Here is a 27,983-nt window from a genome sequence, read left to right on the forward strand (position 1 = left end):
ACCAGGGTGGCTCGCAAAGGCTCCCCTTCGGGAAGGGCTGGCGGGTCATACTTGCCTGCCCGCTGTTGGCAAAGTCATCTACTGTCAGGGAAGGGTCGAGGCGTATGGCGATGCCGAAGTCGCAGAGCACGCACTCCTGCTCGTTCTTCACCAGGACGTTCGTGCTTTTGATGTCCCGGTGGGCGATGGGGATTTTCGGCCTGCCACAGGCGGTGTAGTCGCTGTGGAGGTGGGCCACCCCGCTCACCAGGGAGCCCGCCATCTTCTGCAGGTCCATCCAGCTCAGGACGTGGCGGGACAAGTAGTCCTTGAGGTTGCCCTGGCTGTGGTAGGCAGTGATGAGCCAGTACTCCCGGCGTGGCCCTGTGCCCCGGTCCTCGGCAGTGAGGAACCGCAGGACGCTGTCATGCTTGAGGCTGGTGTCGGTGAAAATCTGGCTCTCATTCTTCCAGGAGGAGTACTCCTCACAGGGGAAGATCTTCACAGCCACCGTCTCGTACTGCCCCGAGCGGCTGTGGCTCAGCTTGGCCCTCCACACCTCTGCGAACTGCCCTTTGCCCACCATCTCGTCCAGCTCAATGGGGAGCAGCTCGGCGGGGCGGCTGGTGGGGCCGGCACAGGCCGGGCTCTCGTCCATCAGCACGGACAACTTCTCCTCCCGCTCGGCAGACCTCCCCTGCTCTGGCAGCGCCGGGGGCTGTCCCGCTTTCCCACCCCACGCCTTGGCTCTCTTGCGCTGCTTCTGCGTGCGGCAGAGGTAAAATATCACCGTGATCATCACCGCCACCAGCAGCGGGGGCAGGAGGCTGATGGCGGCCACCGGGATCACCTCCTTGCTCTGCAGCATGGAGTAGCCTGCAGGGAGGAAAGCAAAGGCGAGGGCGCTGCCGCCGTGGGTCTGCGACAGCTTGTTTCCATCACGCAGAGGAGGAAAATACGTGAAGCAGTTAATGAGGTGCAGCCCTTCGTGGGGCTGCAAGGCATGCTGTGCACAAAGCCCATCCCCGCAACAAACCCAGGCGTAGGTAGTTAAGGGGGCTGCTCGGTTTAGGTCTCAGATTTAGCTCCATTTATCAGGTGAGGGTTCAGGGTGCTGGGCTGGGTGGTGCGGCATGTGAGACGTTGCCACCAAAACGGCTCGGCCGCCCTTTGGTGGCTCCCAAGCGCTGCTTGCGCTTGCAGTGCGGGGAGCTGGGGTGGAAATAGCAGTGATAAAGCCAGGGCAAGGCTCAAACGGAGTGAATCTCTGGCGCGGGTTGGGGCTGGGGCTTTGCTGGGCCCCTGCGGTGCAGGGAGAGCCAGGAGGGATGCTGGCAGGGGCAGACATCCTGCAGGATCACCAGGCCCTGGGGAGAGCTGGGATGCTTTGCGTGATAATTAGCGTAAAGGAGCATCATTTCAGAGCTGTCTGCCAGCGTTGGCATCTCCTTCGTCACTGCATTACAATGCCAACGCCTGTCAACTGACCAGGCATGGCTGCTTTTGTTTTATTTCTTTTAAACCCCTGTCAGCCTTCAGATCATTGGGGAGGGGGGGACGAGGCACACAAAAAGCCATAACCCTCACACAACATATAATTGTCTGATCCTTTGATGTTTGCGATTCCTGGAATAAACATGCTGACTTCAGTAGAGATATTCAAGTAAAATCTTACTCAGAGGTTTTTCTGCCAAGTATAATAACCCAGGGGAAGAGGGATAAGAATCATTCCATAAGCAAAACTCTCGCTGCTTGACCTCAGTGTGTGCAGATCATAATTCAGGTTCTGGAAAAACAGAGCATTTAGCTATTTTCCTTGGCAAATTTCAAAAAAATGTGCTGCAGCTAATTTCTGCAAGGCTGTGAAAGCGTTTCTAAAATAGGCATCAGGTTCAAACCACAAGATCAACCTAAACTGATATAAATCAATAACTAACTCAGGAATATGTTTATTTTGGAAAGTATTAGGCCTGGATATCACCTACTGCTTTAATGGATTTACCCGATGCTTAAGGTCCCATCTTTGAAACTCTGAAGAAAAAAGATATTTTTAAGGGAGTTGCGTGCACGAGTCCTGAAAAAGGGGACGTTAAAGCAACTTCAGCAAATTCCTTCATGAGGATGCCCCTTCCCCACACAAGCCCGTTGATACGGAGGGGTTGCAGCACAGCCTAAACCCCTTCTGTGGAGAGCAAAATGTAGCTGCTCTGGCCAAAACCGCAGGTCTGTAAACCCCCACCTTCCTGAGCACGGCTGCCTGGGTCTTTCCATCTCTGCTGAGGGGAGCTGGACCTCCAGGGCCAGGCTCAGCCAGCGCAGGGGTTGTGAGGACTCTGCGTGCTCGGCCCTACCCAGCATCTTCCTGAGGTGCCCGCTAGGCTCCTGCTCGCATGGCTTTAGGAAATGGTGCCGCTGTGTGTTCATTGGGGTGGTCTCTGAGCTCTGAAGGGGTCCCCTGCAGCCCCGGTGCTAGGGCAGTGCCACACAGCAGCCCAGACCTGAAGGCAGGGCTTAAGAAATCAAGAAATGGGAAAAAACCTGCCTGCCTCAGCTGCTGGAGAAGTGCTCGTCTGTATTAGACTTTTCTCTGCTCAGCAGTTGTCTATACCGTTGAGGATAACCGTAAGTTAATATTTAAAATGCAAACAATCCCTTAAAGCAGAAGTAAAGGATGTAAAGAGTGTGGTCTCTGGGTGTGGGGCTTGCCAAGCTGGCCCCACAAACCAAATCGGAGAGGAGACCACTGCTGAAGGGCTGCACTGCCCTGGCGCTGAGTTTCAGCACTTTAGGTGCTGGCTGGCAGGAGGCGGCCGTTTGTGGAAGCCTTCGGTGGGGGTGGCATTTCCAATGAGCCAGTTGTCATTTTTGTGTGAAATTACATATCCCAGCACCAGCTTTGGGATTTGACTATCTCTCCCTAGAAGTGTGCGTACCTGTTATGTTTGGCTCAGGAAGCAGGAAAGAACTGCCAAATTTAGCATCGTTTGCCTTCATTAAGAGTGGCTTGTTTGTTCTGAGAATTTGCATTTTATGTGATTTTTTTTTTTTTTTTTCTTTTTTCCTCGTGTTGCGGGAGAAGCTATGCCGCTGACTTGCAGGTTCTGGTTAGGCTCATTTTCAGCATCTTGTTCTCTAATTATGGAAAATCGAAGTGGTTTCACTTTGCTTTTGTTACGGGTCACATTCTTGATGGGCACTTGGATAAACCTGGTCCATTTGGATTTAGGGAGGTCTGGTCAAGCCTCCAAAGGCTCGGCATCTAGCTGGAAGCATTTCCAAAGTATACGACCCCCCGAGGTACAGAAATGAGCTGCCTCTTAGTTTTCCCTCCTGTGGATTTACAGCCATCTGCAGAAGCGTCTACAGGCCTGCCAAGCCATGCTCACGTGTGTGTCAGCACCGGGGTGGCTCTGGATGTCCCTGCCCAAGAGAAATCCCCAGGAGCACAGCAGGGGAGGCACCACCGTGTGCTGAGCCCCGTGCCCAGCACCAGCACCTTTCTGGCTTGCAGGCCGTGGTGGATGCCAGCGGTTCCCGTGGGTGTGCCAGGGAAGGATTTACTCCGACGCGATTTATTTAAAGCTTTCAGAGCATTGACTCACACTGGGTGACATCAGCTTTTGGGTTCCCTGGTTGACTTGCCCTACGCTGAAGGGCACAACCTACCAAGAGATGAGTGGATTTTCCATCCGTGTTTCCAGACCAAGGCTGGAGGCATTGATGGGGGAGATGATTTAGCCACAGACAAAATACCGGGCTAGATAGCGGGGTACAAATTTTACGTAGCTTTTATATAGGGAGGTCAAACAAAATGCTGAAAGAGCTCCTCCTGGCATCGCGTCTCCTACTCTACTGGAAATACAAATGATTTGGCTTTAGCTTTGGGTCCTTCTCCCCCATAAATAACATTAACAGAAGTACTCACCGTTGGTGTGGTTTTCAAAGATCAGTTTATCGTTGCACTCCTGCTCGTCCACGCAGCCGCAGATGTAGATGATGCCGTCCTCGCTGGGCTGGTGGGTCATGATGCAGCGTGACGTGTTGTAGTTGGGGACCATGAGGTTTTCGATGGGGCGGTGGGGATTGTGGCACAGCGTGCTGATCCTGATGCTCTCGTTGTCCTGTCTCCTGCATGCGCCAAATGAACCGACATAGCGTTAGCCCAGCGGCTCAGCCTTTGTGTCACCTGTGTGTCATCTTAAAGCTGGTTTTAAGATCATTTATTTTAAGCCATTTAGGGAACAACTTGTTTGCAGCAGCTCTGGTGTAATTCTAATTACATGTGCTTTGGAGGGGCTTTGTTAACGCCCTTTGTCTCTTCCAAATGGTGAAATGTGTAGCACATGCCAGTAGTAGGATGTGAGCCAGAGACTCTGACTGTTTCCAATAGATAATTATCAGCTCTAATCATGCCTTGGATCAGATAGTGCCAACCCTAAGGCTAAATGCCCTGCATGCGATTTGGGGCAAAATTCTTTTACTAATACCAGCTGCTAGGCCAGCAGGTTTTGGGGCTATATGGTCCTAAGGAAACCCTCCAAAACAAGGGTGCCACCTTGTATGTCACCTCTGCTGCAATACAAGTCATAACATCTCTGCCTCAGCAGGAGCTGGGGTCTCTGCTGCCCAGATTTCGCCTGTGCAGGGGAGAGAGAAGGGATGTAGATGCTGAAACACCCGCTCGCTAGTGATGCTTGGCTTGTGCTTCCCTCCCACTCCTCTCCACTCATTCGTGCAGGTGGAGCCCGTTGGTGCCACCTCATCCCCTGGGCTCTCTCTGGGCTAATTGCTGGTTGTCACACCCTGTCCTTGCAGGACCGTTTGCTCCTGCCTCCGGCGACCTGCGGCAGTACAGCCCTTCAGTCACTGGTTGGGGCTATTTCTAGAAACAGCTTGACCTTTGGAGCTGCCAAATTATAACGTGAAGGCGATACAACTCCCCGACCGTGGGGCTGTGCCTGCGTTTATACCATGGCTTCAGACACCGAGCAATTGCAAATGGAATCTGCTGTGTCGGCTGCTGATGTTCCAGCCCTCAGCAGGTCTGGGGCAGAGGAGCTCTGGGGCTTGGCCCAATCAGGGATGCAATGGCAAGTAAGTCAGAGCTCCTCCTTATTTTCATTCAGATAATTAAGATGGAGGTAAAAGTGTAATTTCTTGGCATTCCTAGGGAATTTGGTCTGAAAAGAAAGGATGGACCTGCTTTTTTTTTCTTTCCTTTTTTTTTTTTTTTAAAACGCTATGTGTTTTTCAGCTTTGTCTAACGCCCCTTGCATCAGAGATGGTCATAACTCAGCTGGGGAAGACCGAGACATTCCTCCCACCAGCTGAGAGATGGGAGCTGGGCTGGTGAAGACTTCCCAAGAGATTTTTCCCTTTCTGGAGTGAAGATGCAAAATAGTCCAGTGCCCGTGTTACATTTAACTGTGCGCAAGCCTTCAGCGAGCACAGGGAGAACAGGTCTCATTTACAAAATGCCTCATTTACAAAATGTTTCATTTATAAAACTCCAGTTATGCACTGAAATGTGGCTCGTAGCACCAGGTTTAGCTCCATAGTGCTAATGTCCGTAGAGCTTTTTTAACCATCAGTGCTCAGCAGCTGGGCTAGGTCCTCACATGCCACGTTTTTTGCTCAGCAGCACCTTGACTGGGCTCCCGTGAAAGCCGTGGAAAAGTGTCACATGTAGAGCAAAAGGATGGGTTTAGCTCTGGTTGTCACCCAACCCCTTAAGCACAGGGCTCTTGTTTTGTTGGAAAACTCCAGTTCTTGTAATGGATTCAGGCAGCGTTGGCTCAGCACAAGGAGGCTTTGGCTAGAGGGTCCCAGTGCTGGGAGCTCCCTTCTTCTGGTGCATGGTGGAATCGTCCTTGTTGGACCCTTGTTGGCTTCGTCTCCACTCGCTGTTTACCAAGCTGGGTGAGGGAAGTGGTTTGTGAAGCAAATGGTGGACATCCTTAAAAACTGGGGTGCTCAGGCAGATTTAGGAATGACCAAGCATGAACTGGGTTATGTCCAGTTATGGGGCAGGTGGTGGCAGCTGAAAGGAGCTGGAGCTTGGAGATGGGATTAGGAGGAAGCTGTTGGTGTTGTGATGGAGCCTCTCGTCCTTGGAAAGGCAGAGTGGAGCTAACACAGGCTGCTGGCATGGTATGTGAGACATGCTGGGCAGATCGGGGCTGGACGGCTCCCACTGGGGAAACGCGATCCAGGATGCAGCCCTTCTCCTATAGGGAGGATCAGCCAGTGGGTAATTAAGACCTAATTAAGAACTAAGAGCGGAGTGCCAGGGTTTGACCCTTGTTTCTGGAGCCTTCCTTGGAGGAGTCAGGATAAGCCAGCACTGGCCAGGTTTGCGGGGCAGCCCTGGGGCAAGGATGAGCGATGGGGAATGACTGGCCCTGCATGGGCCATGAGGAGGCTGGTGAGCATTGCAGCTACTCCTGGGAGTGTTGGAAGGACATTACAACCATTGCAACTTTGCCAGAGACAGCCTCTGCTTCCACATCTAGTGGTGCGAAGTGGGAGGGCGATGGTATGGAGAGATTTCACAATGCCTTTGAGGTCAGCTGGGAAGTCAGACATAAAAGCAGGGGGAAGAACGCAAATTTGTCTTCCTCTCCCTGGTGAAGTCCCCTGGTTTCAGCGCTCCCCCCATTTTCTTGGGTTTCCCAGAAATTTGTCAGAGGCGCTTCCAGCTGAAGAGTCCTAGGAGGGTGCAATCCCTCCTCTGTGGGCTGCCCAGACAGGGCACACTGGAGGATGCGAGCAAGTTGGTCATGAGCATGGGGCCAAAGCTGCTGCTGTGACCCATACCCATGCAGGACAAGTTCGGATGATCCAAATATGCTTCTGCAAATGAGCAACGGGCAGCAAGGCTGCCTTGCAGGTGAGCCCTGTCTGTCTGCAGGGATCTTAACCTCAGGGTGGATCTTAGGATGGGGTGGGAAATGCTGGGGGGAGGCTGCAGAGCCAACAGGTTATTTGCGACCCCCACAGTTGTCTCACCCCATCCAATACATGAGGCAGCCCCATCTGGTGCTGTGGGATTACTTTCCTGGCATGGGGATTTATGCTGCAGGGGTCTTGCTTTTTCCTGTACGAGTAGGCTGTCCGAGGGAAAACCCAGCAAGATGCTGGACTGCCTAACCAGGGATTTAAGGTGGCTTCTCCATGTGTGTGTAGGAGAACTTGGAGCAGGGGGTGGATTTTGTTTGTTTGTTTGAGTTTCTTGTTGGTTTTGTGTGTTGATTTTTTTTTTTTTTTAACATCCATAATGCAACAATTATGTTGAGGCAAACTCCTACCGAAAGGGGGGCGTACAGTATTCACGCTAATTAGCAGTTGGAGATAAAGCCTAGTGATAAGTGCTTGGCTGGCTTTCACTTTGGCAGCCAAATTAAAAGGGAAAGAGGAAGAAAATCACTTTGGGCAGACCCAAAATGGATGTTTTTTCAGTTTTGCTCATGGGGACCAAAAATCTGGGGGAGGCACTCTTCCGAGCCAAGCTTAGCCTGAAATGTGAGATTGTGCTTTCCTTCCAGGCACCTCCCACAGAAGCAGAAAAAGGCTTTTCCCAGGGGACAGGGAGGAGGTGGGTTAAACCCCAGTTTGGTACCAGCTCAGACATCCATGTGCTGGATGGGGGCAGACCTTGTCTGTACCCCTCCACGTGAACCAGGGTTTCACCAGCCTGATACAGGAGGACATAATTGGTTTGGGGGTCAGGGCTGCTGGTTTTGCCCTTGGGTTCAGCTTGTAAAGCTAAATTCAGGGGTTTATGGTGGTTTAGACGTCCCACAGCAAACTTGCCACACTCTGCGTCAGGCACTTAAATGCTAAATTTAGTTAGAAAATAAACTGGTGCTAATTATAGGGAAGACCAAATAATTTTTTTTTTACTGCAAATTGTAGTTTTAATTGTAATGGAGTCAAAGAGAAAGGAAGAGAAAGTCCCAAATTATTTTAATGGGCAGTAATTCAAGTGCAGATGTGCATGTGTGTTCCCATGAGCTGCCGCTCCATGAGCTCCTTTTTCCCCCTTGTCCCCCCTTGATGGAGGAATTGCCCCTTACCATATGGCCACGCAGATCTCGTAGGGGTCCTCACAGTAGGAGTTGAGGTTGCAGTTGCTGTAGCACACCTTCTCCTCACAGGCCGGCGGCGTGGAGTCGCACCACTTGCACAGGTTGGTCTTAAGGCTGCGGCGAGCACCAGCACTGCAAGCTGCAGGGGCAGAGGGGCGGTGGAGAATGAGCACAATTTTCAGCAATTTGTACCGCCAGTAGATAAGGAGCCTGAATTGACCCTATTTCTCCATGCATTTTTTTATAGCTCTCATTTTGCTCCTTTACTCAGTCAAACGTGTTTTCAATTATGCCAAAGCCTAGAGGAGATGGAGAGATGCTGGCGGTGTGGAGGCAGGTCCTGCTGGACGAGACCTTTGCAGAGCCAGGCTTTCCCTCTGTGTTTCCTGTACTGTTTATCATCAAGGGGAAGGTTATTTCTTCCTCTACAACCTAGGCTCAAATTGGTGTATCACCTCATCTTCAGTGCATGCAGTGCCCAAAAAGGGACATCTCCAGGTCTCTGCATGCCTTAAAACTTTATTTATTCCCCTCCTCTCCTGCTGCCTCCTTGTCTCCCCTCTGCCCATTCAACAAGCCCAAGCCCCGAAATGTGTTCACCACCGGCTCCCCAAGCATCTGTGTTTCCAGCAATAAATGATGGGCTGAGAATTCCCGAACTCTGGGGCAACAGGAGCTGGTCCCTCAGGGATCTGTTGCCTGCTGTGCCCTGGCCCAGCTGTCCTGCCCCTGGAGCGCTGGATCTGGCTGCAGTGGCAGGAATAACTGCTGCCTGTGCGGAACTGCTCTGTGTGTTATCACACAGGCATAAAATTTTCTCTATTTTTGTTCAAAGGGTGAATGAACTATGCTTGGTTAAGGGATAAATCCCAGCTAAATTTAAGCTTCCTGTTTTAAGGCTGTTAAATGTCCTTTTTTTTTTTTTCCCCCAAAGAAGCCACTGAGTGGCTTATGTAGAAATATATATTTATAAATTTTTACTTAAATACACTGCAGAGTGTTCAGGTAGCAATCTGCACTACAGCAGCTAAGTTTTTGAAGGTTTGGGCCATCCACGCTTCTCCAGCTGCCGCTTCCCCGAGCCACCTAGCAGAGCTGGGTGCTCTCAGCCCCTGTGAAAAGGGCAGTCGTGGTTTGCTGTGCTGCAACAGTCGTCACAGGGGTTTTCCATCACCTGCTATTAGTGTGAACCAGAAACAAATTGCAAAATCCCTGACTGTGGCTTGCAAAGCCTCAGCCCCTGCAGGCAAGGCTACAGGAGCATGCCCACGGGCGCCCCTGGATCTGTGGGCAACCTGCAGGACCTTCTGCATTCTTGGTGGTCACATCTGTGACCTGCCCATGGCCAACAGCTAAGCCTACAGTCCCTTTTCAATGCATATACTGTGCCGGTAGCAAAAAGAAATTTTTAACTTCTCTGCTTTCCAAATCCTGGGTGCACACCCGGCTCTGACAGCATCTCACGTGCCTGCTCCGCTTCCCTGGCCGGCCCGGACCCCCCTTCACGTGACGGCTGTAAAAGAGCTGCTGGAAGGCTCCTGCGCAGAAATAAACTGTTTACAAGCTCCTGTGGCCTCATACATTGGGCCAGGGTTAATGACAGAGGGGAAACCTGGCTGCAGAAGAAAAGCCACTTGCATCTGAAGGCTGGAAGGTGAAAATTTTGGTTTAAATGACCCGTGCGAAGCTTAGAACGTGGCTCAGCAGGGATCGTATCATGCAAGGCAGCAGGGGAGCTGGGAGCAGAGCGGGTGAGGATGCTGCCCACAACCTCTTGCTCAGTATCCCACCCAGAGGCTGCTCTGGCCCTGCCGAGGCGCACAGGGATTTTGGGGGTGACCTCAACAGACCCAACAGCCTGCATCCATCCAAGGGTTAGCTGCCACAATCACAACTTCAGCTGGATTTGAAGCACCTGCAGCTGCTGTGAGCTACCCTTGCCTCCCTGCCTCACTCTGCTGGGGCAGGACTAGCAGGATCTCAGGCAAAACTTCTCTCAAGGATGAGAGACTTGGAGGTGCATCAGAAAATGAAACCCAGCACTTGCATGGGGCTCTCAGTCTACAGCAACGGCCACCACGCTCTACAAACCCCGCAGGTGTTATCACATGAGAACAGAGAATTTAAGGTAAATTAGCTTCTGCCCCCAAAACTCAGCCCTACTACGCCCAGGGCTGTGCTCTGGTGGTGTTGCTGCCATATTTCTTCTTTCACCCTCGTCAGCTTAACCCATCCATGCCCCAGCTCATGCTGTGCTGGCAGCATGCTAGTGCAGGACTGTGGGCTCAGCACCATCATCCCAGAGATATCTGGGGGCCCTGCAGAGGAAAAGTACATGGACAAATCCAATCTGTAGATGTCGCTGATGTAGAAGAGCGATGAGGTTTGTTATTTATGCATTTATACCCACCAGGTATGTTATTTACTTATTTATATCAAGGGTTTGCTTGAGGTCTCAGAGCAAAACGTCAGCCCTGGCAGTTTTGTACTGGTGTGTGTGATGGGGATCTTGACTTGGCAACTGTTTGCACTGTGGAGCAGAGAAGCCACGGCAGATGAAAGAGTTAAATATGGAAACAAGATCCAGAAATATAGTGGTAACTGGACAAAATTCTTTGGAGACAAATTGTTCTAAACTAGCTCAGGCTGCAATTCTGTTATCTGCTCTGCAAGAAAGGTCAGAGCAAGAATATCTCTTTTCCCCCTCCCTCCTCCTTCTCCTAGGAAGCTAAAAAGAAGAGCACAAAGACCACTGTAAGTTTCTTTAGGACTTTGTGTCCTTGAACCATTAGCTTGTAGGTACAATTTAACTGCCACATCACTCATCGTGGCCCTGATTAGACCCAGATGAACACTTTCAATATTAATAGTTGGATGATTTAATAAAGCTGCACGAGCAGTAAAAGTAACAATACACTTCCATAAAGGGGTTCCAGATGTTGCCAAGGCAAATGCTAAACATCAAAATACAAACTTCAAAAAAAAAAAAAAAAAAAAGCCAAAAAAAAAAAAAAAAAGCTGGATAAGCAAAACTTGGAACAAACTATAAACTAATTAAATGTGGGTTGAGTTTTCCAAAAATAAATTGAAGCCATAAGGATGTGATGTGAGCCAATAAATAGTACAGTTAGTCAAAGTTACTGTGGAGCGACGGAAAGATGGTTTGAAGTCACCGATAGGTGGGCTCTCCGTGAGCTTGGCTTCCTATCAGTAGGAAAGCTTGTTCTCTCGTGCACCAGAGTGGGATCAAGCTTTCTGGTATCTATAACTGGGACCTCAGAGAGGTTACTAAGGGAATATGAGAGGATTTTCAAGTAGAGGAATAAAGGAAAAAATTACTCCAAATGTGCCTGAGTCTCTCCTGCAAGAGCAGCAGGGGTAATACCACCAACCAAGGACACCGGGATATTTTTTCATGTGTGTTGGGGCAGCCCTCCAGCCTCATTACCCACAGGCATCCACGCTCTCTACTTGGCCACCTGAAGGCCCACTGAAGCACCATTGCCACAGTCAATAACCCATCCTCTTCCCCCTTAAGACAGTCACCTAAAACAGCTCTCTCAAAGAATTTCATACCAGTCCTATCACCGCAGTCACAGAAGCACTCAGCACCCAACAGATGAGCTTTTTGCTCGCCTGCCAGGTGCTCAGCTGCCAACGGTGGCTGCAGCTGCAGAAACTCCGTGGAATAAATAGGGCGCTTGTTAGCTCATCTCTACCAGTGCAGCCCCAGAGAGCAGGTAGGGCATCCACCACCTAACTCCAACTTCAGCTTGCTGCACGCTGCAGTCCCTCAGGAGGGTGCATCCCTAAGGAGCAAGCCAGGGGTGCACAGATGTGGAGGCACGGTGCATTTGTTACAGGGAAGGAGAAAGCGCTTCACGGCCAAAGTGGTGGCACGTGCAAGCAATGCATTTGTGCTGCAGGGCAGAATGAGCAGTTTTAGTTCTCCAATATTCTCTCTGCAATGCTGTTTTGTGACAACTAAACACCAGATGGGCTTCAGGAAAGGTGCTTGGTGTGAGATACTAAGGCACTTCAGCCCCTCAGCACTCCTCCAAAGGTGGAAGGGGACCTCTGCCACATAAGAGATTATAAGACCTTTTTATAATCTCCATTATAAGACCTTCAGATTCTGCTCCATCTTTCAGTAGCAAATTGCCCTTAAATTGTTTTTATTTTTCAAGGACAAAGAAAAATTTATCATTTTTAGGTCATAAATGCTCTACAGTGAAGTCTACCTGCTCTTTTCTGTGTATCTCTAAGCACCCAGGGATGGGGCTGATGCTAACTTAGCAGTTGTGGAGGGCTTCCCAGCTCGGTGTGACTGCAGCGGTGCCAGGAGCATTCTGCATCATCTTTTCCACATGGGACGGTCAACCTGTAATCCTCAGGCTCTGCACAGAGAGAGACCCTAACAATCACACTTTGGTGCAGGATTGGGGACCACCTCTGTCCTAGCCCTGAAGCCACATCACTCCTGGAAACCCCCAGGTAGGTGCCCTGGTGGAAACCAAGACTGTGCTGAGGCTTGCTGTCCCACCTGGCTGAGCCCGGCCTCGGTGGCGAGTCCTTCATCCCCTGCCTGGTTTAGGGTTAGGCTTTGCCTTGGGCTTTCATCCATGGCTAATGACATGACTGCACAATAACAGAGCCTCTCATAAAATTATTATGAGAACAAACAAATTCCCTCCCTATTATATACAGTACTTGTTTTTAAGATTAAAACAACCACAGGGCTGATGGGCTCTGCTCTCTTGCTGACCCATGTGAGAACACCAGGACCTTGGTGTTCTTCATCAGCAGGTTATTCCTGAGCTGCCGTCTCCACAAAGCAACCACTAGTGCCACGGATGGGCTATGTCAGGGTAATTCCTACGTCCCTGATTTCTGGGAGATCCTACGCAGGGTCAGAAGCCCCCACTGCAATTGTCCAGCATGAACTGTATAACAGAGATCCCAGATTTCCTGCAGTCAGCTCCAGTTTGAGCTAGATCCAATCTGTCGGAAAGCACCTGATCTCACTGCAGCACCCTGCAGTGCTGCAGGATCCCCCCAGAACTAGACCTCAGGATAATGTACTTTGATTTCAGATGCAGTTTGGCTTCCTGCAGCACAGTTCTGTTCTCCAGGAGTCGGATCTGGTGCTACTTTCAGCTGCTGAACCAAAAAGGTTTTTAGCGTCGGGCTGCTCTTCTCCACCTATGCGTTTTACAAACACTGTATCTTCATCTTCATAGCAGAGGGAGAGCAGACCAAATGGAGATGAAAAAACTTATTACGCCATTTTTCACCCCTGCAAGGCACAAGCCCCTGGCTCCCCAGGAAACCCAGGAGTGCTCAGGCTGCATTTGGTTCAGAGGACCAGGATCTGCCCTCAGGTATGTGGTCCCACATCGTCCTGCATAATAAATACTGTACTTGGCAGAGTACAGTATGGAGTGAGGAACGAGCCAGTAATGTTTCCTGGTGAATAAAAAAGGACTGATTTTGATTGCCTTAGACATCAGTGTTTCCCAGTGCCAGAAAGACATGCAGTATACATTTCTGCTGTACTTGGACCTTCTTCAAACAGGCTGGTAACTGACTTATTCCACCACTTATTTTTCCTTTGTGAAAATATCCCTTTAAATTAAGTGTTTAGCAAATACTGCTTAGTCCCATTACAAAGTAAATTGGGTATGGATCGTACCAGCAGATTTCTCCAATCTCTTTCAGATGCTTAAATTACATCATGATCTAACTTCACCCCGGGGAGAGAAGAGCTCTGCAGAATACTGTCCGTCCTTCTGCTTTGGTAATCTTCAGTATTTCTCGGGTACCTTTCGCCAGTTATCTGCCCGTCAGTGCAATGACTGCTCACGGGGCATTGGGACCTTTCCTACAGACGTACCCCGAGGTTGTGCCCCAGCAAAGCTGGCTCTGTCCTGGTGAGCTGCAGGGCCAGGGGCCAGCGAGGTGATGCCCAGCACTCTGGGGAGGATTTGGCCAGACTGGTTTCTCTTTGATTTCAGTCAGTTGATGTCTGTGCCTGCAGGCAAGGACAGGGAGAGTGTGCCCAACCCCATGCTCCTCCATCTGCCCTTGGACCTGCTCGTCTCCTCTGTCCACTGTCACAGCCCATCTTGCTCCTGCCCAAGGCACTGAAATCACACAACGCCAGGGATCCTTCTCTTCCACCTGCAGAAAGACGCTTCCCCTTCAGGACATCTCAAGTTTTCTCACCCAGATTTCACTTTCCGTGCCCCAAAGCTGCTCCTGCTGGGACAACCCATGCTCCATCCTTCTGGGTCCCTGTCTGTGTTGCAGAGATCGGGGTGCTGGTGCGGGGTCTGGCCAGTGCCCGCCGCTGGGGTGGGCTGGCAGGGACGCCTACGACGGGAGGACTGCACAGGCAATTATCTGCCATATTGTGCTCTCGCTTGTGTTTAAAAACAACAACAGCTCAACTGACTCATAGATCCTACGGCCTCTGAGTCATTTTTTATTTCTGGATTTCACTGCTCTGCCCTTTGCAATGAAGGGAGTTACATGCGCGCGCACACACACACACACATCAAGTTCACATTTGTTTTTCCCCTATAAAAACAAAACGATTTCCATACCGTTAATGAAATAGAAATGATTTGACTTTGCATACCCTGCCTTTTATTTTCCATTGTATAAACTCTGCAGATTAAATAACGATGGTTGTAAAGTAAACCTCTTTTTCTTCCCCCCCGGCTCCCCCCCCCTTCCCTTTCCAGGCAGCCTCTTTTCGAAACAGCAATAGGGAGTCACTTACGGGCTTGGCTTGCGCTAAGCCTGTAGTAATTAACCCCTTCATCCCTAGCTTTTCCTCTGTTGGTATTTAACCACAGCGTGGGTGAAGGCGACAGTAGGTCTCCCTGGGACTAGAAGCAAAGTGGGGGAGCAGAGCAGGCAGGGAAAGGAGGAGAAGAGCTGGGCTGTGCAAAGCAGTGGCGTGTGCTCGGTGCGGTGCACCCATGGGTTGGACAGCTTTCCTGGGAGAGCTGCGGCACAGCACTGCACAGCCGGAGGTACCTGCCATCTCCCTGCACACACCCCCTGTGGTTTTGGGTGGAAGTCCGCACCGCTGTGTTGTGTTTAGCCTGGCAGCCCTGTCCTGGTTGTCTCCCTTCCTTCTCCCTGCCTGGGGACCACCAGCACTGACATCTCAGCAAAATGTCCTCTCCTCTCCACACGCCACTGTGGAAATCATCTGTGGTAAATAATTTAGTCGCTAAATCTTGCTCTTTCTGTTTACAGGGCCGTTACGATTTTATGAAGTACTCAGAGGAAAATTAACAGGGTGAAGTAATCCCTTACACAAGCAGCAGATACAGCTGGAGCTGGGTGCACAGGCACGTGCCTGCCTCGCCCTGTGGGACTGGGTGAGCTGCTCCCATCACGGTCATGTGAGCTCCGCTTTTCGATATACCCTTACCATTAACACAAGGTCTGCAATCTGTCTATCTTCAAGGCTTTTAAAGATGCTACAAGCATTTTTCCTAATCACATCTATGATACAGCGGCTCAACCCTGCATCCCCCCAGCAGTGGTTCAGATGCTTTGCCGATGCCTGGCCCGGGCGGGTTAGTGGCACTGGCTGAGACACTGTTACTCTTCCCAGACTGGGTGATGTGTTTTATATTATTTCTCTTGGATTTATTAAGCATTATGTAACTGGCTAACCAATCCCGCATGCGATGCAATCGCGGCTGATTTCATGTCAGTGGAAAGTAAACAAAAAAAAATGTTCTGAAGTGGCTGAACTGAAATTCATTTCCACATGCAAAGCAATTCCTGAAGGATCTTCTCCATCTCCACGCAGCTACTTTGCATCCAAGCTCTCATGCAACCCATTAGAAAAGAGTTATGGAAAAATTGCATGTTGAACATGACAGGGTGTTACAAGCAAATGCTCTCTGTTTACTCCCCTGCATGAAATTATTAAGATAAAGTTTATTTTACTTAATTATTTTTAAGCTTTAATCTTTGTAGATTTCTGCTGCTCCTTGAAACATGTTATGCTTGCATATTTTTTTCTCTTTTAGTTGGAGAACTCTTTCAAATGTGAAAATTACTCACCAAAGGAAGTTTGGCATTAAACTCTGAAAACTAAAGCAAGCCAGCCCTGCAGTCTTGAGGTCCTGAAGCCCAGCAGAACCCAACCCAACATGATGGGGAGGATGTTCCATCTCTGCTCAGCTTTGGAATGACTGTAAGTGCCAGGTGATGTAAAAACTATACCCCCATTAGACTCTGAACTCAAGCTCTTTCAGGAGCACTCTTCTGGTGTTATGGACATCATCTTTCCTATTAACATCAGTTTGCACCCAGAGACATTGAACTGAGGATGGAGGAACACAGAATGGATAAAACACTAGTGGCCCTGCACTATTCCTTTTCTTTTTCGTGGTGTCTTTGAAGCACTCAGCAAAGTCCAAACATTGTGTGTCTTTCTGAATCCATTTAACCAATGCACTTCACTGAAACGGTGGTAAAAGTCAGTGGCTGGGGGATACCCAGCTGCAGGTTATTTGCATTATTTTTCAGTAAGCCCCTAAGGTATCCAAGCACCTGCTTCACCTGGGCAAGTAGCTAAGTTCAAGTTGAATTGCTGAATTAGACCTGGCTGAGCTGGTGGATCATGTAACAACATTTGCCACTTGCCAAGCTGCAGTTGGAACACAAAGGTGGCACCTGTGTTCCTGGGGGCAGATGAAGCCATGAAGGGGTAGGACAGGACAGCCCTGAAGGTGATGCTCGTGAGCAAGTTCGCAGCTCTGCACCTAACTTTGGGCCAACTTACTAGATGAGCAAAGTTGTCCTAAAACTTGGAGGGAACCCACAAGTTAGGGATTTGTCTGCCCTTCTAGAGGCTCACTTATTCCCTTGGGAGATGAGCTGGGATGCCCTGCATCCTTCATTTGAAAAGGTGGCCCAAAGGAGGTTTGAAGGTTAGCACAGGAGTCCCCCAGGTCACACAGGACAGCAACTTAACAGAGATATTTTTCACTCCCTAAGTGCCAAGTGTGTGCCGACTATTGTGGGTTGCTGTGTAATTATGGCCGGTACCTCCAGAGCTGTTACCATGCCAGGCAAAAACTGCCCTGGCAGACAAAAGCAGTTGTGAGTTTGCCCAGCAGTAACTGTACTTACTCTATTAGGCATTCAGCAGCTGCTTGTTAAGTGCTGGGCTATGAAAGTCAAATGCAAGGAGCTAGGACACAAACCAAGGCTCGTGGCTGTCCTGGTCTGAAGTGCAGCCCAAGATCTCGGCTGGTAATGAGTCCTTTTGGTTGCACCTATCTCCCTATTCCTTTCTCTTCCGTACCTTATTCTGTCCTTCCTAGCCACATGTGGCATTGGAAAAACCTTGAGAGACCAAGCCAAGCTGGCAGCACAGCTTGAACAAGTTTGGGGTCTGGGAGGGGAAAAAAAACCACGACTGGGTATCAGCCCAAGGGAAAATGACACATACATACACTCAGTCCCGTGTGGTTACCTCCACCAGCATCACACCATGGCCCCACTGGCCCAGCAACTCCCACCAGCCCAGATGGCTCACAAGGGGAACGTTCCATTTCTCTTCATCAGATGGAAAGCAGAGCAATTTATTCAAGGTCTGAGGAGGGGGGAAAACTGCTGAGTGCAATGTTCATAAGCAGTTTCAGCAGCTCTGCCAGTGCCTCTGCTTATGTGGGTCTTTGCAGGGTAAAGCAATGTATTAGCATATGCCATGGCACATGTGTGTAGGCTGCCAGTGGGGTTGCGCAGGGCTAAGCTAGCATGTCCCCTGTGGCAAATGCCTTCTGATGACTGGAGATTCACATGCCGTGTTTTCAGAGGGCTCTGACGTTTCAGCCCTTTGAAGAGCGCTTTGCAGTGATCTGTTCTTGACTAAATCCTGGTCTTCAAAATTAGTGCCTTCTTCCCACCTCCCATGCTGCTTGGAAGAAGATGTCATAGCCTGGCCATGCACAGGTGGTTTGAGCTCATCTCGTTGCAAGCTGTTGCAGAAATTACTGAGGATTTAACAACGCTTACAGGTCTGGGAGCCGAACAGCAGAAGGTAAGAGTCAACCAACTTTGCGGTGCTGTTGCCATCGGTTTTGTTGCTCGTGTTTCTCCAGAGCTACCAACAGTCTAGCCTGTATCTTACTTAACAGTGGCTTCTGCATCTCATTCTCAGGAAGATGCAACAGAGATGAGTCCCCCTCTCTACACAGAAAAGCAGCAGCAATGAACTTAACAGCAAATGCAAGTGAGCTGCAAGTTGGTTGCAGACGTTGCTCTGCAATTCAAGTAAAACTACTGCACAGCAGGTTTTGGGTTTTTATTTTGTTTTGTTGTTTGGTTTGGTTTTTTTTTTCACTATTATCATTATATTGTACTCTGGAATTCAGTTTTGTGTATATTTTTCAGGCTCTGCAGGAATTCTGGATCTCCGTGAATAGATGGAATTGAGATTTTCAAATATCATCCAAATAGGTAAACATGTCAGAAACATTATCTGGGTCACATTTGGGCAACAGGGTTTGCTCTGTTTTAAATGCAAATGGTCTACTGATGATTTAGATGAACTTCCTGAGGAGTGTTTGAAATTCCTGGCACACGTTCGATTTACCATCTGCTAGAATGACTTTGATGAGCCCACAAAGAGACGTTAGACTGGAGCTGCTCTTCATATCTCGGGTGGACTTGCTGTAATTGACTAGTTTGTAATTTTTTGCATTGGTATTATTTTGATTCCTGAGGAGAAGCGGGGCTTGCAAGGGACTGTGCTATGAACTTCTGGGGCAGAGATGTTCTGTTAATTCTCCGTCAACGTGCTGTCATCAAGTTGTTCCAGCACTGCCCGTTCTTTATGTCTGCTAAAATTATTATCTGGAGTCAAGTTTTGCCCTCATTTAGACCGGATCTAACAGTAATTAATTTGTGCTGTCAGAGGGAACTTGAACTTGAGGCTAGCCTGGATTACAGACGCTGAAAACTTTCTCGCTTTTCCTAAACCATCCCACATTTAATGAGTAAATAGATGGTGTGTTCTTCTCTCTTATTTCTTTCTTGATCTCTTAAAAAAATGTCTTTTAAGGAGCTTGTGTTGTAACCTACCAAAAGACGCTGCTCAATAGGGTTGAATGCAACTTGAATATTTTCCATTTTTCTAAAGCAGAAGAGAGTTATGGCAGGAGGGCAGAGGGAGCAGGGTTTTTCCTTCCAAAAAGGAATTTTTGCAGGAATGGAACCAAGAGTCTTGTTGACAGGGCCTGAAGTGCTGTTTTCTCCACACATGAAAGTAACAGGAGCTTGCGTGTCTGTGCGTTGCCTCTCCAGAGATCCCTCTTGCAGGAGGAGGAGAAGGTTCCCACGGGTGCCAGCCCCTGGGCAGAGCTGCAGCACAGCCCCAGGCAGCCTCAGCGGCCGGAGGGGGTGAGGTGCAGGGGGCAAAGCTGCTTCTCCAGCATGGAGGAATGGGCAAAGAGAGGAACGTTCACCGTCCACCACCTCCCGCTCTGAGATCTCCTCATCTGCAGTAGTGCATTGCCCTTCCAACTCAGCGTCCTGCCCCAGGATACCTCCTGAAACATGCCACAGTCTGAATATCGCTAAGCAATACTGCCCGAGAGCTGCCTCCCAACCTGCAGCCTGTTGCCAAGGTAGCAGCTCTGACAAAGGCGAAAGAAAAGCTTGGCTGCTTGTGATGCTGCTTTACAAACAGGTGAGCACAAGGCAAATGTACAAAACCAAAGTAAATGTGTGGTGAGGAGATCTCACCCCCAAGTGAATGGCCTCTGCCTCTGGTGGGAACATCTACAACCATTTTCTAACCGCCCTTTGACATATTAAAGACATGGCAGGAACTGAGCTCCCAGGGGATCCATTGGTCTTATTTCTGTGGACACTTGTACCCTGGGTCTATTTGAAGAAGGATGATTCATTCAACTGCTCATTGCCAATGGCTCTGTGTGTCACTTCCCATTGTAAGAAGAAGGGTCTTGTTTGCTGTCATGGACTGGTTGGGGCTAATTTTGGGATAGATCTAGCATGGAAAAAATGCTTTACACAGCAAGACAGCAGCTGATTCAGTTTCTTCATTGCTGGATGCTGGCGTTTAGAGTCTCCCAGGCAGGAAGTTTTATCAAGCAACATCAGACAGATGTTCCTCATCATGTCCCAGCTATGTTGACTGGAGACCTGCTCTGTCAAACGCTTGTCAGGGCACATGGGCATTCATTCTGCATGGCTGGCATTTTATTAAACGATCCACCTGAAAACAGCAACAGATCTTTGTAAAGAAACACCTATACCAGTGTTAGCTGTGAAGACCCAGAAATGCTTGTAGTCATGGCATTCCCAAGAACCGTTTCCTGGAAAGGGTTCAAGTTCCTGATTTAGCAATAAAAGGGAAGAAATTATCTGGATTTCCAGTGCTGGGCACGGTATGCATCCACATTGGCAGTATTGTCTTTTTTGATGGGATGTGCAGTGCACCAAGGCAATGCAGGACGCAGTTGAGCCTTCTGGTTTGGGATGGCTGAAGTGAGAAGGGATCAGTATCAAAATCTCAGGGTTTTGGATTGCTGGTGTAAGGAAAAGGCCTCTGCTAGCAGCGCGACAGCCAGCAGGCCAGGAACTTCAGCAGATGTCTCTGGGCCTCCCAGAAGCAAAGATAAAAGTGTGTTGCTCCCAGAGGGAAAGTCTTCACAGGGTTTTGGAGAAACTGAAAAGATTAGGAGGTACTCAGATGTTGGGGCAGGGAGATGTCTTAACAATGATAGGATCAGATCCGTTGGTGTCACCTCAGGTGATTGTGTCAGGGCTCAGCCCTGCCTGACTGCAGACCAGGGCAATAAACCAGTCCTGTTTGCTGGCTGCCAGGGCTGCACTGGTTCCAGCTGCTGGCATAAGCTCACCTGCACAGCTTTGCATGCAAGGCATGTATTAGGGTGTGACAGTCCTGGAGGCACGGACCTTCCAGCTCCCAGGCATGGTCACAGGACTTGCCATCATATGCTGCAAGGGGAGGACAACAGCTTTTTGCAGGCTGAGCAAAGGCAGGCAGGTATTTCTGTCAGATACCTTCAGGCCTCATCAGCATTGACTCTGGTGCCAGGGTGGCAGCTGCTGGGGACAGCTTTCTTTGGACCTCTGCTTGCCCAGAAGGGCTGGAGTTTTGGATCCAGCGGAGAGTAACTGACATAGAACTAAAGGGACCATCTCCACCTACAGCGTGGCCAGGTGAGAGGTCTTGCCACAGGCCCAGGCAGAACCTGTCCAATGTGATGCTGCTTCGACTACTCTGAGAGCTGGGGCCAAAGCATGGGTCAAACTGGAGCGTGGGACCCTGCAAAGTGACACCCGGCAGCTGCCACCGCTGGAACTGCATGTCGGGTCCCCATTACAGCTTGCTCCTGCTGATAGCTGAAGGAGATAGCAAATCACACACCGCACATGTTGAAAAGATTATTATTTTTTTTTAATTTAAAATCTATTTTAATCTTGAATCCAGATGTAAATATTCCTGTCTTGTTGAGGGTAACACTTCGGCTGAGGCATAGCCTCGGAGCTGCCAGGATCCACGGGGGTAGTAGCCCTCCGTCCAGTGCAGGCTGTAGTGTACAGCTGGATACAAGAACTGCCCCAATGCCGAGATGCGTTTGCTGTAGTATAAATCAGCTGCCGTTTGTCAGACATGTTCCTGGCTTATCAGTGGGAAGCAAAACGCCACAGTGGAACAGCTCCATGGAAGGGTAAGTCCTGGGGTGGTGTAATCGGTAGGAGCATGGGCTGCAGAGGGGATTGCACGGCAGGCAGGCTTTCCCGCTTTTCCTAAAAGTTTGACAGCTACCAGCAGCTGGCAGGAGAGTTTCAGCCCCACATGGGCTATAACAAAAAGATGAACCAATTGATGAGCAAGAAAATGACTCTGATGGACGTTACAGATGCTTTCTGGAGGCAGGATCACAACAGTCATCTCTGAACTCAGGGATGTGCATGCGAGCAGGGCCAAGACAGCTTTCAGCCACCCCTTCATTTCCCTCCGAAGCTCCCAAAGGAAACATTATCCCACAGTTGGGGTCCAGCACAGGGATAATGTAGCTGTAATCCACAGGTTTGATAAGGCAGGCAGCCATCCGTGGTGTTATCTCCCCCTACGTGGAGGCCCCTTCCAGTGCAGGCTTTCACTTGGCACACAGCGCTAAACATTGGATGTGAAAAGAGCAAAGTGTGTGGGAGCTGCTGATTTTGTCTCCTTGGTGGGACTGTTGTTTTTTAATAAAAAGATCAGATGTTGCGCTTCCTTGAAAACACGACAATCTATGGGAGAGTTCATTAGTTTATGGCAAGTTGCAACACTGTGGAGCCCGGCTGAAGGCAAATGTTATTACAAAGAGTTATCACTAAGGGGAGAGGAAAATAATGTCCTGAGGAAATAAACTCGACGGAGCAAAACATGGAGCAATATAAAGCTGTGGAGGACAGGCAGTAGAGTTGAATACTTTCTCAGAATAAAAGTCCCCAGTCACCTGTTTTTAATGCCAATGTTTGCTTTCTGCATATTCAGTGAATATGTGGGATGCATCTGTTCAGGACTCCATCTCTAATGGGAGTAAAAAGTATCATGATTGCAGCTGGCTGAACTTTTTTTACTACTAGTACACAAAAATGTCTTTGTGACCATCATGAAATGGTGATAACACCAGTAAAAGTCTTTTTTTTTTTTTTTTTAGAAAACCATGTGTGTTAATTTCAAGTTCCATGGAATTATATTTCAAGGAGGACTTTCCTCCGCAAAGTCCCCCACTAAAATACAGATTTGAGCAGCTTTTATGATGACCAGCCTGTCTCAAGTCTGAACAAAGCTGGAGATGCGAGGGGAAGAGAAATGCCTGCTTTCCTAAATCTGACATGGGTGTACAATGCCAGCTTTCTCAGCCTTCAGTTAGTCTAACTTACACCAAGGGCTGAAGCTGTAGTATCAGGTTTGGAGAAGTGTAAAGGTGAATTCAAAGTATCATCACTTTCCTTGCTGAGTCTCATGCCACTTTGCCACTTGCAGCACTGCGGAGGACTCTGGTTTTGCATTGTTAGGATTTTTCTTGTGCTTTCCTCTTTGATTTCCTAACCGGAGAATTTGCTGCAACTTTGCTGTTATTGAGCCACATGGTGGAATGCACACGTTTCTCCTTCAGGCAGTGGCATGCTGCGCCTACTCCCAGCCCAGCTACCTCCACCCAGCCAATGTGGGGACCTTGCAGCCTCTTGGTTTTTTTTGATGGTGATAATTTCTTCCTTGGTGTTTTGGCTGTCTTAAAACAACACCAGAGCAAAATATGGTGCTACTTGAGAAGGATTGTCATAACTAACCCTACAGCCACGTGTCCTGGCATGGGCAGCACCCACCTCCACGTGCTGCATAGCCTGGGAGAAGAGGTCTGCCCTGGCTCCGGCTCAGCCTTGGACCTGCAAAGCCTCTTTCTGAAAATGGATGTATTTGCCTGCGAAACTGAGGGTGACTCTTTCTTTGTCCTCTTCCTTCCTTCATCCTCTCACTAGCCTGGGTTTCACCCTCTGTTCCTTGATTGTGTGTGCATTGGTGTTGGGGTGCAATCCTAATAGTTGCCCTGCCTGAGGAGCGGGCTGGAGTTTTGGTGCAGCATGACTCCTGGGTTTAGCTCTGGTGACCTTAGAAATAAAAGGCCAACTTCTGAACGAGCTGCCTGAGGAGCCTGGGATAGGTCAGAGATTTCTTGAGCAGATCAAAAGCCAGAGATGTTTTTCTGACAGCCCCGGAGCTCCCTGTCATGATTTATGCATTATATACGCTCTATATATTTAGCCAGAGAGGCTCACTGGGGGGACCAGGGCTGGTTTGTGCAAGCAGGAAAGAGCATGTGGCTTCGGAGAGCTGCCATCTACCAGGAGATATCCCTCCAAATGCATTCTCTGCTGAGCCAGCAAAGTGCCTTGAGGGACCATAGCAAAAGGAGCCCAGGATGCTCACGGCAAAAAATGTCAAGATAATTTATTGGAACAACATTTTAATGGGAGACCAAGTTATGGGGAAGCAGACCAAAGCTGGGAGCTCTGGACTCAGGGCAGCAGACCTGCAACCTTCTGTCATTTCACAAATCCTCTTTCTCTTTCTTTGGAGCTTCAGAGTACAGCTCTCCCTTGGTAAGGGCTACATGCCCTCACAGATTTTGGGTTTGATATCCTTTTTTGGAGGCTGGATGCCCAAAGGCTCCCATACTTTGCTGGGCTCCTCATGCCCTAAGAGCTGTCGTCACACCAGTGACACTTAGCTCACATTCTTGGGGTTGTCTCAACAGCTTAGAGGGTTGTGGTGCTTTTCTCTCCTCCCTGTGAGACGAGATTTTGCTCAGCTCCATGCTTGCATGGCCTGACCTGAGCCCTACCCCTGACAGACAGAGCACAAGGGAGACTTTCCTGATTTTGATGCAAAACAGGGCAGGAAAACTCCTGATTATTAACTTCAAGGCCAGAGTGTTTCCATGTGCACAATACAGTAATCCCGATATCAGATCTGTAGCTTCTGAATAGGTTATGGTCTACCAAACAAATAGTCTTGCAGTCTTAAAGGCTTTGAGCAACAAAAATCCACTACATCCTGAGCCTGAATAATTGATTACCTGCTGGAACAACTTTACTGTGTTGTGCTGTAACACAAAAGGGTGCAGTTTCAGCTTCCAGCATGTAAATCTTGTTTTTCCTCTATCCCACAGAAGAAGCAGCCCTCTGCCAGATAGCATCTCTCCAGGACCTGGTTACAGATGATGACGAGCTCACCTCCCAGCTCTCTCCTGGCTAGAGACACTGAAAGCCTTCAGCCCCCGTGGTGTAAGATAGATTTTGCAGTCCTGAATGATCCTTGTATTTTTTTGTCCTGGGCTAGGTAAATCCAGAACTGTGCTAGCTCTCTGCCCTGGGAGGATTCCCCTGAGGGCTTGTGTTAGCACTGGTGCAACTACAGCTCCTGTCTGCACCTTCTGCTGAGAAAGTCATGTAAAAATGCTGCCTCCAGCAGCCACTGCCACTGGGGAGAAGTGTAAGGGTAGTTATTTGGGGAGAAGTGTAAGGGTAGTTATTTTGAAGCCTCGCTAGAGCTGGCCAGGGACAATTAGGGAAATCCAGTAGCTGAAATTTCAGTGGTCTGTCAGATCTACAGTGCTTTTTTCTGTTGCATATGGATGAAAGCGGTCAGATGATGCTGGCTGATGACCACTCTATCATGTTGGTGATTAAAGGGGTAGAGGCAGGCAGCATGAAGCACAAACTGGGGTCTCTGCTGCCCTGGTATAAACTCCTAGGGAGAGTGGCAAAAACTCAGCTGAAGTTATTCTGGGACAACAGAGATGCAATTTGGGCCATGTTCTCTACGGCAAGTCTTAAATCTCTGTGCTAAAAGGAGTGACTTTGCTGCTGTCACCAAGCTAGTGCCGCCACTCTTTAACAAGAGGCTGGGTGAGCAGCGGGGCTTGTTGCTTGAAGAACAGCTGAATGTGTATTTTCTGTCAATGTGGGGAACTTTCTGTTCCCTTCTCTCTCAACGTCAATGCAAAGTGAGCTCCCAGGGTACTTCTACTGTCCCAGAATGACTGTAGCATCTATTTAATGCTACATGCAAGAGAAGTGCGTGTAGCCCCAGAAAACATCTATCACTGTTGAGCTGAATCACAGAGAGGAAGCCTTGGCTTATTTTTTTTTCCCCATACGGAGGCAAATTTTGTCATCATATCACTCACGTAACCTTTCGTATGAACTTAGTAATCATGATATGTTTTGGTTTGGCTTCTTTCAGATTAAAACCTTGCCTTTCAGAAAAAGGAAACCATAAGTTAAATAACTCCAAAACTAGGTATTTCTGAAGGATAATTAGTGGTCATCTTTCTTACCAAAAACAACCCAAGACTGTGCTTTAAATAATACCTTGTAGTAATTCCTTCAGTTCTGCTCCAAATGTGATTAATTTAGCAGGATGTTATCGGTATAGCATCCTACATTTCAAACCACAGTTTAGGGTACTATCTACAGTAATGAATACTATATAGCTCCACAACTTTTTGAAAAATCAACCAGACCTTACACCCTAAACCCTCCCATCTGGGTCCCCCTGCTTCAACAGTTGTGCCAAGAGTTGTATTTGCCTACACACACATTACCGACTGATCCTATTCTTTTATTCCCTATTCCTGTAGATAGGGGGACCCATGTAAAGTGAATGCAGGCACAGATCCCTGCCCCCAGTTATTTCATTTGGATGCAAAAGCACTGGAATTATAATCCTCCTACTTCGTTGCTTTCAGCAAAAAGCAATTTTAGTTACACTGAGATTTCTACAGCGAAAGGAACGGGTCTGTGTTCGTAAAAGAGTTCACTGTAAAAAGTGCCATTGCCTGTGCAAATATATAAATATATACTATATAGGGTTATATGTATATATACACATACATAGGCACTGTATATACAGAAAGTATATACACACATACTTAGGAGATGTGTATGTAATGCTCCTTTATATACAAATCTATTCCCTGTTATGAAACAATCATCTAGATATAAACAAGAGAAGTTAAACCATGGATGGGCACATTTTCAAGTGCTGCTGGAGGGTTTTATCTACAGTATTGAAGAAGTGCTATCAAAACCTAAACAGGGCACTTATTACAAAGAAATCTTTACGTAAGTGCTGGAAAGGTTTGCTGAATAACCAGATGTTGTTGCAAAGACACTTCTCCTCCCCCCTCTCCCCACTTCTTTCCTTCTTTAATAGTTCGATTAATTCTGCACATAAACCGGGGCTGATAAAAGTTCTAAGCTGCAAACTTCACCACATCTGGACACTGTCGAAGCCAGATTGTTCAGCGGTGCACTTCAGTTGCTTTTAATCTCCCTTAATAAAATAAAAACTTCCAACAAGTAATGCTGACCTATATATATTTTTGCACTGTAAACACTGACATCTGCGAGCTGCTCCAAGCGAGCACGCAGTGCTTTCCACCAAGGCGATCGCCAGCCCTTCACCGTAAGAGAAATACACAGCTGATGCAGCCGGAGCAGTGTATTCTACTAAACTCCTCAGCTATTTCCAGTCCTCTGGCTAATTGCTGCCAGGGGAGAAATCAAAGATTAGCTATTTTGCTGGAGGAAGGAAAAATAAATGACTTCTTGGAGTATGCTGCTTAACGTTGCCTAACCAGAAACATTTTTCTACTCACAGAAGGAGAGCAGCAGTAAGGCAAGCAGACCCGGTTTCCTCCAGTAACCCATTTTCTGGATCCCGGCAGCAACCAGAAGCCCAGCTTCACGGCGTTGACCAATTCATCTTCCCTCGGTGCAGGCAGTCTCCTGCATTTCTGCTGTCAAGCCCGGAGCCCCGAGTTCGTGAGGCTCCCGGCCAGGCTTGCCGGGAAGGCGGATCCAGCCACTAAAGCCCAGCTGTGTGTGGGGTCCGCCCAGGAACTGCAGTTTATGAACAAACTAAGCCCAAGTCTCCTCTCGGAGTATATACAAATATGGGAGGGGGGAGCCAGGGGAAGAAGCCTGGATCTGAGGAAAAGGGTTGGATTTTGTTTTTCCCCGATGACAACGCAGAGCTGCTCCCAGCTCCGTATGGCCCAAGGAGGTTTGAAGGGGACCTAATGTCTGCTGCATGCATCTAATCAAAAAGGCATGGGTACTCCTGCATGCCTCTTCCATCTGAATAAAATACGAAAGGTAACACTTCAATATGCTGAGCTGCCATTAATTCACTGCTTCCCCACCCCCCCTTTTATAAATTAACTCTATCTTTTAAGTAAGCTTCAACAGGCTATACTTTTAATAAGGATAATTAGAAGTTTTAGGGCAGCTTTTTAAGAAAGACCACATCAATATGAGCTTAGC

At 48.7% G+C, this 27,983-nt stretch overlaps 1 protein-coding gene across 1 annotated transcript in view; it reads right to left on the minus strand.

The window, feature by feature from the left end:
• The window catches only part of LOC121092236 (TGF-beta receptor type-2-like), a 33,828-nt gene extending 6,147 nt beyond the window's left edge, over window positions 1-27,681 (minus strand). The window contains exons 1-4 of the mRNA XM_040602868.1: window positions 27,317-27,681; window positions 8,055-8,205; window positions 3,905-4,107; window positions 56-855 (exon numbers count right to left, since the gene is read on the minus strand). Coding sequence (XP_040458802.1) covers window positions 56-855; window positions 3,905-4,107; window positions 8,055-8,205; window positions 27,317-27,368 — 1,206 coding nt within the window. The 5' untranslated portion in view covers window positions 27,369-27,681. The remainder of the gene's footprint in view (window positions 1-55; window positions 856-3,904; window positions 4,108-8,054; window positions 8,206-27,316) is intronic.
• Window positions 27,682-27,983: the final 302 nt, after the last annotated feature.

The sequence above is a fragment of the Falco naumanni genome, chromosome 8, assembly GCF_017639655.2.
Source record: "Falco naumanni isolate bFalNau1 chromosome 8, bFalNau1.pat, whole genome shotgun sequence".
Lineage (NCBI taxonomy): Eukaryota > Metazoa > Chordata > Aves > Falconiformes > Falconidae > Falco > Falco naumanni.